This window comes from Tamandua tetradactyla, chromosome 12 (genome assembly GCF_023851605.1).
Source record: "Tamandua tetradactyla isolate mTamTet1 chromosome 12, mTamTet1.pri, whole genome shotgun sequence".
Taxonomy (NCBI): Eukaryota; Metazoa; Chordata; class Mammalia; order Pilosa; family Myrmecophagidae; genus Tamandua; species Tamandua tetradactyla.
This window is the reverse complement of record NC_135338.1, coordinates 6987727-7000057: the sequence shown is the minus strand read 5'-3', so window position 1 is coordinate 7000057 and position 12331 is coordinate 6987727. Positions and strand designations below refer to the sequence as shown.

The window sequence follows — 12331 nt, the reverse complement described above, 5'->3', positions numbered from 1 at the left end:
CACTTATTTTCAGGAAGTATCCATCTGCAACCTATAGTACTTTACTAGTGTCTCCAATCCTGAGACTTAGATTGGGTTGAATGACAGAATCAGCTTTGGATAATTGTATTTGGAACCCTAAGCTGTCAGCTAGGTTTTTTGAACAAACTATAAGGATTCTGTGATATACTGCCAATTAAAACCCTATTTACTCAGAAAATCTCTGTTGAATACTGTATTAGGGGTCTTCAGAGAAACAACGGACCAGATGTGTGTGTATATGTATATATGTATGTATGTATGTATGTAAATAGTGAAAGAAAATAAGTAAATATTATGATATTTATTATAGAAGTTGGCTTACGTGACCATGGGGTTTGGCAAGTTCACATTCCATAAGGCAGGCTGTAAGTTCGGAACTCCTATGAAGGTTTAATGAGTTCCCCCAGGAGAAGCTGACTGGCTAAAGTAGAGATGGAAGTTCTTTCTGACTGCTGAATTCATCAGCTCATCCTTTAAGGCCTTCAACTGAAGGCCTTTTCATTGCTGGAGGAAATCTCCTTCATTGATTACAGATGTAATCAGCCACCTTACTGATAATTTAAAGCTACAAAATATCCTCACAATAACAGTTAGGCCAGTCTTTGCTTGACCAAACAATTGGACACCCAGACCAAGCCAAGTGGGTATGTGAATTTAAGTATCGCAAATATCTGCTGTTTACCTGGAACTATATCAGAACTATGTTAGACACTTGAGATACAGAGATGATAGACATTTGCTCTCAAGTATGTTTGCATACTACTGTGGGAGGAATATAAGGCGGACAACAATTATAGTACCATGCGATTAGAACAGCCGTACAGAGTGCTGTGGGAGTGCAGAAAAGGAACTCAACCCCCGCCTGAGGACTCAGAGGTGAGTTCTCCTGAGAGCCAGTAGGAAATTGACTCTTAAAGCAATTAGTCAGTGGTGAAGAATGATAAGAATATTTCAGTTTTTCATTCATTCAGAAAACATTTTTTAGTGCCTGCTATGCTCTAAGCACATGCTAGGTGCTAGAAATATAAACCTGGTAAGGTCCTGTCCACAATGAGCTCGTTCTCTAGTAGAAATAGAAGATAAGAAGGCAAAAATGTGCAATAAATTATTATAGTTATTGTGAAGAAGTCCATACAGAATGGGGGAACAGTCAGGTGTCCCCCTGGAAGGGATTCAGGAAAGACTTCATAAATGAGGGAATCTTACTTGAGATAAGTCCTCTATGATGAGTAGATGTTTGCCATGTAGTCAGTGAGGATAGAGATTTCAGACAGAATATGCTATAAGACGAGGGAACAAAGTTTAAAAATAGTAAGGCATAATCAGGGACACATAAGTCAATAGCTAGAACCTAGAGCTATGGAATACAATGAGATTGGCGTGATGAGCAAAAACCAGATCAACCAAATTGCTGAATATAATATTAAGGAATTTTTGGCTTTATTTTAAGGTAATAGGGCTCTATTTGGGCACAAAAAGGGGAATAATACCATTCTTACTTTATATATATTCCCATGGAAAATTCAGTTTTTGTCAATTCTGTATGTTGTGTGGTATTCACAAAATATTAAGGATTATAAGTAATGAATGATATGATCATATTTACTTTTTGTTTGGCAAGATCATCTGAGAGGCACTGTGCAGTGTGATGAATGGATTGAGGGTGGATTTCAACTGGATAAAAGGAGCCTGGTTTGACAGCTATTAAAGTAAACCTAGTGAGGGTAGGCCACGGTGGCTCAGTGACAGAGTTCTCACCTGCCATGCTGGAGACCTGAGTGCGATTCCCAGTGCCTGCCCAGTCAAAAAAAATAAAAAATAAAAAGGAAGTAAACCGGGTGAGACATTATGCAATAGTGAGGATATATAAAAGGGATTTGAGAAAAAATTAAGGAGAATGAATGGGACTTAGTTTGAATGAGAGAGGTGCAATAGAAGGGAAGGTCTAAAATGATTCCCAGTTTTTTGACTAGAATTATTCTATGGCCATCCCATTCACTGAGAGGAAATTTGGAGAAAGACAATTAGGAGGACATAAAGAACATGTTGATTTTGAGGCACCTTTGGTTTCATGGAAATGGAATAATCTATTAGACCTGCCAGACCCAAATCTACTGCTGACATTGGCAATTTTGGGTGTACTTAGTCTTCTCTAAGAATCTGCAATTGTTGCTTTCTCATTATAACAAGATACTAGAAGAGTAAAATTAGGAATTTCAAGTAACAACTAAATGAAATTAGCTTGAATGAAGTATTACTTTAGTACCTCTCTTACAAAGGTGTGGTGATTTGGAGCTGTGTGTGTACCCTAGAGAAACATGTTCTTAAACTTAATCCATTCCTATGGGTGTGAACGAGTTATATGTAGGACCTTTTAATGAGGTTACTTCAGTTAAAATGTGGCTACCTCAGTCAGGATGGGTCTTAATCATATTACTGGAGTCCTTTATAAGTGGAATGAAATTCAGACAGAGAGAAAGCCACAGGGAGCAAGTAGAAACTGAAATTTAGTGGAACCCGGAAGAGAATGGAGAAGCCAGGAGAAACCACCACAGGCATTGCCATGTTACACAGACGCTGAGGACCACAGATTGCTGGCTGCCAGCCCCAGAATGCCAGTCTTCAGGAAGAAAGCATCACCTTAATAACTCCTTGAGCTGGACTATCTTTTAGCTGTCAAACAGCTAACAAATTCCCATTGTTTAAGCCAACCCATTACATGGTATTTGCTTGAGCAGCCAAGGAGACTAAAACAAAAAGGCTAACACTTGCACATTTATACAGGCAAGACGCCCACACTCAATGAGCATACTCTTCAACAGTGACACCAAAACATTCAACATTTTTTATTGCTGTCATGTAATTCTTTCCTGACCCCTTATCACTGGTTTAGATACTTGCCTCTGTGCTTTCTGTATATTCCTCTAATGTTACCGGCTTAATGTTGCTCTTATCACACGGATATGTAATCTCACGTGAGTTTAGGGACTTTATCTTGTTCACTGTCATCTAGTAGAGTATGTGAAACCTCTATGCATAGTCAGTCAATACCTTTTGAATGATAGGGTGTTAAATGATTTTAAAAGCTATTATGTATCTTCTGGGTTTTTACATTTAGTTTTCTTTTATGAAAATTTACCTTATTCTTTTTTTGTTTGCTCGTGTTTTTTTAAAATTTACCTTATTCTTAACTAATTTTTCTTTATTGATAAAGACCATATATTGATGATCATTAAGTTTTCAAAAAATGTGAAAGTGTGATTATATAATACATTATTTTAAATTATATGTCCCTCACCCCCATTTCCTCCTGTCCCGATTTTGCCTCACTCCAGGTAATCCATGTTAAGATTCTGGTATATAACCTTCTTGGTTTTATTCCTTATAATCTCACACAAACACACACAGTATATTTGATAGTTATACATAAGGTGTGTTCATTATTTGCAAGTTGAGATCATATACATATGACTTAATTTTACTTTTACCCAGTAAACTTGTGGACATTCCTTGAGCTTAACTGGTATTGCTTAAATTAATTCTTTTTAATGATTGAGTGGCTTAGGTTTCTAATTATTTAATCAGAATAAATGGATATTTTATTTATTACTTTATCACTGTTTCCCCCCTCAGTAAGCATGTTAGAGTAATTATTTATGGGATTTATTCAGTTATTGGATTCAAGGGCAAATGTATTTTTAATTTTAAAATAGATACGGCAAGTTACTTTCTTAAATGTTTAAACCACATTACATTTCTTATCAACAATTTATTAGAGCCCTTTCTCTTGTCAATTGAAATAAAATATGTCTCTGACTACTGGTGAGTTTAAATGTCTTTTCATGTTTGTTGGCCATTTGTGTTTGCTCTTCTCTGAATTACCTATTTAAGTTCTTTTCTCAACTGCCAGGTTTAAAATTTTTGCTTGTAATTTCATGAGAGCTGTTATTTTAGATGTCTTCTATCATTTGTATTGCAAATATCTCTTTCCAAAGTTATCTTTTGTTCAATAACGTTTTTATATAGTCAGGTATTTCTATCTTTTATACATTTTAGGTTTTCCTGGCTTGGTTAGTTTTCCCTAATAAAGGCTTGTATCTGTAGTCTCCCTGATTGTTTTGTACTATTTCATTATTTAGTATATGGTTCTATTTAAGTGTGTCTGGAATTTATTTTGCTGTTGGTATTAGGTAGAAATCCAACTTGATTTTCTTCCTCATAAATAGCCAGTTGTGCTAGTACCAGTAATAATGTAATCTGACCTTTTCCTACTCAACTGAAATTTGTGCATATACCAGTATGCAAATATACAATATGCAAATATATAATAGCAAAATATAATAATATAATAAATACTATACAGATTATACCAATTTGCTTATTAAATTCCCGTAGAGGTATGGATATTTTCCTGGGTTCTTTAGCCTATTCACTGATTTCAAACATTTAATATACTATTGTGGCTTTATGATACATTCTGTTATCTGATAGGAAAAGTCCCCCCAATCCTACTTTTTTTTTTTTAATTTTTAATGCTTTGGGGGCAATTCCAAGGTACTTATTCTTCCATATGAAGCTTAAAGTTATTTTATCTGAATAAAAATCACCATAATTGTAATTGTAGTAATTTATATATAATACTGGAAGAATTGACATTTTTATGGTATATTTCACTATTTATTCAGCTCTTGTTTTGTGTACCTTAATAAGATTTCATAATTTTCTTTGTATGTATTCTATGGATTCTACCCATATGGATTTTTGGATAATTGCATTCTTAATTATTTTATTATTTCAGTCAGTATATTAAAGGATTTCTAAATTTTGTTTCTAGGTGCTTATTGTTATAATATAGGGAAAAGCTAATGATTTGAATATATTTATCTAGTGTCCAGTCATGTTACCAATTCACTTATTAATTATAATAAACTTCTTTTTCCTCACTGTAGTCTCTGGGGTTTTTTAAGTTATGTAATCATGTCAACAAAAAGGAATTAATAACCTATTCTGTTTCAAACATTTATATTTTCTGATTATTTTGGCTTAATTCATATGTCAGTCTTAAGAAAATATTGTGCAAGTTATAAAGAATAGAAAAATATATAGCAGAATATATAACCCAATATAAGGCCCGGCAGAGAATTTACTCTAGGATATGGGTATTGTTACTATTATTAAATTAATATTATATTTTGCTAGATAATTAAGTGTGAATGAAACAGGTTATAGTTTTGAGAAATTGTTTTCTACATTAATACTGGAAAAATAAAAATTAAAACTCAATGGATGTAATTTCCTTTATGCAAAACCCATTTACAATCTATATTAACCTGAAAGATCAATTAGAGGGTAGTTATTTTCTATATCTAAGAAATTGTCGACTGCCTTTAAATACAAAATATCTATGATGACTTTAAAATATTTCATTTAAAACAGTTTATGTATAACTCTTCAGCTCTGTTTTTGTTGATTAAAATATACTATACTGTCCTGTATTTAAAAGGGATATATTAGAAAAACAGGATTTTCTTAGAAATATTTTAGCAATGATGTGAAGTAAAGAATAGTGATTGGGAGTTGGAAGATGCAGGTTTTAATCCTTCTGTGCCTCATACTAGCTCTCTGATTCTTGGACATTTAATTTCTCTTAGCCTTAGTTCTGTCAATGAAGAATGGTTATAATGCTATTTGACCTGCCTACCTTACAGAATGATTGCGAGGTTCAAATTAAATGAAGTAATGTATATGAAAGTGCTTCAAGTATAAATGTAGAATGATATTATTAAATGACTGGACATCTCTGTTTCCATTTTTCTTTCCTTTAATGATGCAAATATTGATTGAAATGCCGTTTGGATGAGGAAAAGAGGAGCCTCTATCACTTGAAGTAAAAAAGCAACACCAACATTTTCTGCCAGGAAATTACCCTTTGCTTAAAACTAACATTTTAGGAAGTAATCTATTGACACTTGTTTGTAGAAAGGATGAGCAGGAGTGCTAGGAATTGGCATGTGTGAGTGGAGAATGGGGTAGGGTAGCTATCATAAGCAGCTTGTTGAGAGGAGCCTTACTAAGAATATTCCATAGATTTATTTGGACTTAATGTACTTTTCACATTTTCTATGTGCTTTCATTTTGATTGCATTGAAGGCTTGGTACCAGGTGGTTTTTGTTTGTTTTTTTTTTTTTGGTACCAAGTGTTTTTGTTGAAGTATACTGCTAGTTCTCATTCAGCAGATGAGAAATGGTAGTTTTAGTCACTTGCTTGTTCCTTTTCTACGATAAATTTAACAATTTATTTTAACTCTTTGCTTACATATTTGATAACAGGAGGTGTTTATGAAGACTCATGTGCTAGTCATGGTCCAATGAGTTTGGGAGAATTGGAATTGCAACCAAGCACTAACCTTGGTCTTCCAACAGCACTTCCGACAGCACAAGACAATAATGTTAATCTGCCAGAAACGGCTGAAAACTTTTCTCAGGTACCAAGTTAACAGCACTTGTATTTAAAGCCAGAATTGTAACAATATTGTCCTACTATGGTACACTTCAAGAGCACAGTTTTTGGAATCTGACAGCCTTAAATCATTCCTCTTTCATTTACTAACTGAAGCCTGTTACAAATATTTACCCAGGCACTTTCTAGCTGTGACCTTGAACAAATTATTTAGCCCCTTCTAATTTCTTCATCTTTAAATTAAAGGTAAAAGTCGTATATTTAAAATGTCTGGCACCTACTTAGTTAGCTATTAACATTTACATTTCTATATTCCCATGCAATATGCAGCTCAATAGTTTGCACATAGTAGGTAGTAATATTTATTGCATTAAAATTTGGAAAATTTATTACCAGGAAAGCATAAGAAATTTCATACTGAGGTAAGCCAATGGTCCATGCAGTGTGGTGTACTGAACAAACAGTATAATTGCTCTCCAAGACATTACTCTAGAAATAATTGTTACTAAATACAGTTTTGTATCCATGTGATGGTACTGCATTTCTCATTGTGGATTAAATTATTCAGTGCATATTCATTGCATGGTATTGTGCTGGATATTGAGAAGGAAAATAAAAGATTGTCTATGGAACACATCCATTATATAGGCACAGTATTATCACGGTGACCAAACAAACATTAGGAAAAGCTACTAAATAATGAATAACTATCTGTTATAACTTCTGTATAAAAGAAAGATTATTTGTGACCTTGGGTAGGCAAATATTTCTTGGATATGATAACAAAACCATTCTCTGAAAAAAGATAAAAATTAATAAATTGGTCTTTATCAAAAATAAAAATTTCTGTTCTTCAAAACACACTATTAAGAAAACGAAGACAAACCACAAACTGAGAGAAAATATCTGCAGATGGCTTATCTGATAAAAGGTATACCAGAATGTATTAAGAACTTAGTGGATTTAGTATTAAGAAAACAAACAATTCAGTTAAAAAGGTGGATAAAATATTTGAACATGTACTTCACCCAAAGAAGATATACAGGTGGCAAATAAGTACATGAAAAGGGGATCAGTACTGTTAGTCATCAAGGAAAATGCAAATTAAAACTACTATCATCTACCACTACAAACCTATTAGAATATCTAAATTAAAAAGACTAACATGGCAAGTTGTGCAAGAACTCACATACACTGCTGCTTGGGAATGTAAATGATTTAAGCGTACTGAAAACTGTTGGCAATTTCATAAAAAGTAAAACATATACAAACAAAACAAAACATGTAAGTACCATGTGACCTAGCAATTCACCCAAGAGAAACTAAAACACTTGTTTACATAAAAAAAAAACTTGTACCTGAATGTTCAGAGCATCTTTATTTGTTACAGCCAAATATTGGCAACAATGCAAATGTCCACCAACTGGTGAATGCAATTTGTTGACCAGTCATATAATAGAATACTACTCAGCCATAAAAAGGAATGAACTATTGATAAACAACATAGATAATCTGACGAAAGTTATATCGAGTGAAAGACGTCAGACACAAAACGTATGCACGCATTGATTCCATTTAGATGAAATTCTAGGAAATGCAAACTAATATACAGTAAAAAACAGCAAATTAGTTGTTGCCTGGACAGGATAAGGTTTGAGAGAGGAGAAGAAAAGGAGGGAGGAATTACAAAAGGGGTATGAGGTAAATATAAGCAGTTTTTTATTTATCAGTTATATCTCATTAAAACTGTGTTTTGTTTGTTTGCTTGTTTTGCATGGGCAGGCACTGGGAATCAAACCTCGGTCTCTGGTATGGCAGGTGAGAATTCTGCCACTGAGCCACCATCGCATCACCCTAAAATTGTTTTTTTAAAAAGAACTATTGCTTTCCTTTAGTTCTTGACCCATTTTAAATAAAACTGTGAAGTATTTACTAGAAGAATAGACCTCAAAATTTCCTTTGTCAGATTTCTGTAGCTGATGGGAAAGAATGGATAGTAATAATAATAATAGCACACAACTTATCTGTTCACATATTTTAACTCATTCAATCCATATAACAACTTAATGAGGCAAGTATTATTATTATGAATAATAATTTTTATGAATGAGGAAATTGAGGCATTGAGAGGGTTTAAATAACTTGCTCAAGGCCAGAGCTAGAAAATGGCCTCTCCAGGGAGTTCATCTCTAAAATCTTTGCACTTAACCACTGTCGTTAAGGAAAGGAGTCAGTAGGGAGGTTCTAAGTCTTAGCAGCCAGACATAGTCACAATACCTACTTTAGAAATACACCTGAAAATATGTTTAGTTCAAGGCAGAAACCTACATGACTAATGGCTCTAAACTTCGAAGACCAGAACTATGACTGGTTGTTACTGCTGCAGACTAAATCTATTCCTTTTACTTCTGGGTAAAGCTATGCCTGCTAGTTGGAGTGGTTACATTTGAATCCCTGTTGTCAGATGTTTCAGATTCCTCTGTATTTATTGATAAGAGCAGAGAGGTGACTTTTTAAGTTCCTGTCAAAGTATGTCTGATAGCTGTTTTTAGGGACCCATTCATAATCAGACTCATAAAACAGGAAAGGAAAGAAAGGAAAAGAAAAGCCATCACAATATGACGTGTGTGATTGTGAGGGAATTTGTGGCTATTGTAAATTGCACATTTGGTTAGGAAGAGAGATGATAGGGCTATAGTAGAATGTATTTCTTGGATCGTGAACCAAGGATAATGCATGCTCACATTTGTGAGAATTAAATGGATATTACTATATATGAAGGCTCTGAATTGCAGTGTATTTTGCAAATTTTTATTTTATACAATACTAGTTATATGGTAGAGCTTACAACTCTAAGCTTGTCTGAATCCATCAGGTGTGTATAAATCTAGAATAGTTTGATATAGAAATACCTCTGAATTCTCTAATAAAATAATGAAATGAATTGACTATTCAAAATCTTTGTACATTCTAATCTTTATTAAGATTTTATTTGCAATATCTTTTCTTTAGTTATATATACTCTACTGCCTGTTTGCTGGTAGAAGTGCTAGTAATTAATAAATGACAAAAAGGCAATGAGAAGGCAGAGATAACTTTGAAATTTTATATAATAAACATTCGAATATTTTAATCAAGTGCCTAGGTTTTTTTAAAGTAAACTTAAAAAATAATATTTTAACTTCACGTCTTAAATTCTTTAGTATCAACAAAAGCAAGACCAAGATGTTAAACAAGTTGAACACAAGCCAGCACAAAGTCGTTTAATATGTGTAAGAAATAAATCTGTTTCACTTCCACAGCAACAAGGTAAGACTTGTTTTCATGTAATAATATAATGACTAGATACTTGTCCTGATATTTGAACAAATACATGAGAGTTCTTTACTTTTAGGTATATCTTACACTTAGGTCTAGTTTCTGTTTGTTGTTTTCTCTCATTTAGTCCATTTGAACAAAGAATCTGGTATTGTTTTCAACTCTATGTTTGTTACTTCTTTTTGCCAGTGAATACTATTAATAATGAATTTTTAGAAATCATAGCTAGTGTTATTCCTTTAATCTTACCTTTTGGTTCTTGTACAACTGAATGTCAGGGTTTTTTCATCTATACATGTATCTATATGTTTATCATAGGTGTCTGTTTTAAATAATAAGATGTAAAAGGCAGGGATTGTCTGTTAATGTACTATTTAGTGTTGTTTGGTGATGCTGACCAACAAATACAACTTAAAAGACAAATGATTCATATGTTAAATCCTATTATATGAATGACCTTGTCTATATAGTTGTCTCATTATCAATGGTGGTTGAATTTTAATTCCGCTAACAGCACTGAAATATATTGAAGCCTTCACAATTCCACAGTGCATTTGGCCTTGTGCTTTCTTTGCCCTCTTGTTACTTAGTCATTTAAATTTTTATATAACCTAAATTCTGAAATATAGCAGTAGAAACTAAGATCTCTTCTGTTCACAAACTTTCTGGCCAAAATCCAAGAAAAAAACATTAGGAATATTTTGAGCACTAGAATATTTTTCTTTGCTTTTATAGCTGTACTTTTTATTTCATTTTCAAATAATATTTAACTGAGTAAATGCATGCTATTGAATGCCTATATAATATTCCCTCTAACTGTGCTTTTGGCATTTAGGGAAAGACCTAAATGAGGGAGGGCTCGAGGTGGTTATTAAGATTATCCTACAAGAGATTTAAGTTTTTACCCTTTCCTTTGTTTTCTGTTCCTTTCTTGCTTCAACTTTTGAGAACTTAGTCTCCCTGCTCCCATCTGCCTTTTTAAAATTTAACCATTTTACAGTAGTATTAATATAATGTTTTAGAATCCTGTGGAAAATTACCTGTAAAACTCTTCTCATGGTGATTTAAAAATTAATCATGACAATAAATAGATTTGAGCAAGTAAATGTTCCTAAGATAATGTCAGGACTGACTTGTTCCTTTTCTACTGAGAGTACTGTTACTATTCATGGTCGATGATGGTTCACTTAATTTAGTTTTTAAACAAATAATAATTTCTTAAAATTATAAGTGAGTTTTGTTTTTTGGGGGGAATGTATTTAATAAAACTATCAGTTTTCTCAGCTGATAAGAAAATACCTTTGGTAAGATTTTAAGGCTAAATAGCCTCCTTTAGGAATTTGACATTGTTTTCAGTTTCACATATGTGAATGTCTGACCGCAAGATGGCACTAGTTAAGTATTTGTTGACTTAATTTTTTGTTGACATTTAATAAATTAGAAAATCATAAAATTAAAGAAACCAAGGTGCTAGCCAGTTGGAGGAGGGTTTTATAGAAAGGGTTTAGATAGTTGGATAATATATTTTAAGTTTTCTGCATTTACTTTTACACCTGATAAAAAGTTAGGAGAGCAAAGCTACATCAGCTTTGACTAAGACAATACTTAGTAAGTTATAAATAAGCCATTTTAAATAGAAGCCAAGTCTTATACACTATAATTGATACATATTTGCATACTGAATATTTCTTGAATGAATGTGATGGCTTTGGAAAAGATAATCAGTTAGGACTTTTTCCCATACATTTTGTGGGTTTTTAATTTCTTCCTTGGTGAAATTCTGAGACATTGCCAAATACTTGAGAGAATAGGAGACTCAGAATGCCAGAATAATCCTCTAGAGTTTTCAGGACTTTAGGTGACCTTAAAAGAATTCAATCCTATCTCTTATACACAGAGGCCTTGAAGGTAATGAAGGAAATTCACTCTGTCACAAGGGAATCAAAACCACGTATTTTTTTTTGACAGAGAAATGTTTCTAAGGGTTCTTGAACTCCAAATTATGGCTATTTCAGGAGGAAATATCATGTATTTTCACTTGAAATGTATAGTAGTTTAATATATATGTATAAAAAATCAAGCCAAGGGCGCGCAATGGTGGCTCAGTGGCAGAGTTCTCACCTGTCAGGCTGGAGACCCAGGTTCGATTCCCGGTTCCTGCCTATGCAAAAAAAAAAAAAAAACAAAACAAGCCATTTACCAACATTTGCAGCTTTTTCAATGATCATCCATTAAAATTTCCTGAAGATATTGTTGGTCATAGGTTCCAGTACTGTTCTGCCAGGAAAGCTATACAATTCTTGTTTTTTCCCCCCTTTATTCCTAATTTTAGATTTTGATAGGTAGAAGAAAAATTGAATTGATTGTTCTGTCAGATAATATCTTTGGAATCTGGGAGTAAAACACTTTCATTTAGTAATTGAATTCATTGGCATATTTTTTACTACATGGTACCATTTATCTGATTCTGTTTTCTCATTAATGTGTCTAAAAATTTTATAGTGAAATCAACTGTTTTATTTTTTATTTATT

General features: G+C 33.0%; 1 protein-coding gene across 17 annotated transcripts in view; it reads left to right on the top strand.

Moving 5' to 3' along the window:
• KIAA0586 (KIAA0586 ortholog) overlaps positions 1–12331 on the top strand; it is a 168245-nt gene that overhangs the window by 93433 nt on the left and 62481 nt on the right. For 16 of the 17 annotated variants that reach the window (XM_077122509.1, XM_077122499.1, XM_077122498.1 and 13 more), the window contains 2 exons: positions 6352–6506; positions 9685–9790. In XM_077122509.1, coding sequence (XP_076978624.1) covers positions 6352–6506; positions 9685–9790 — 261 coding nt within the window. Of the gene's footprint in view, positions 1–6351; positions 6507–8263; positions 8407–9684; positions 9791–12331 lie in introns of those variants that run through there. The other variant, XM_077122508.1, reaches the window with a different exon arrangement.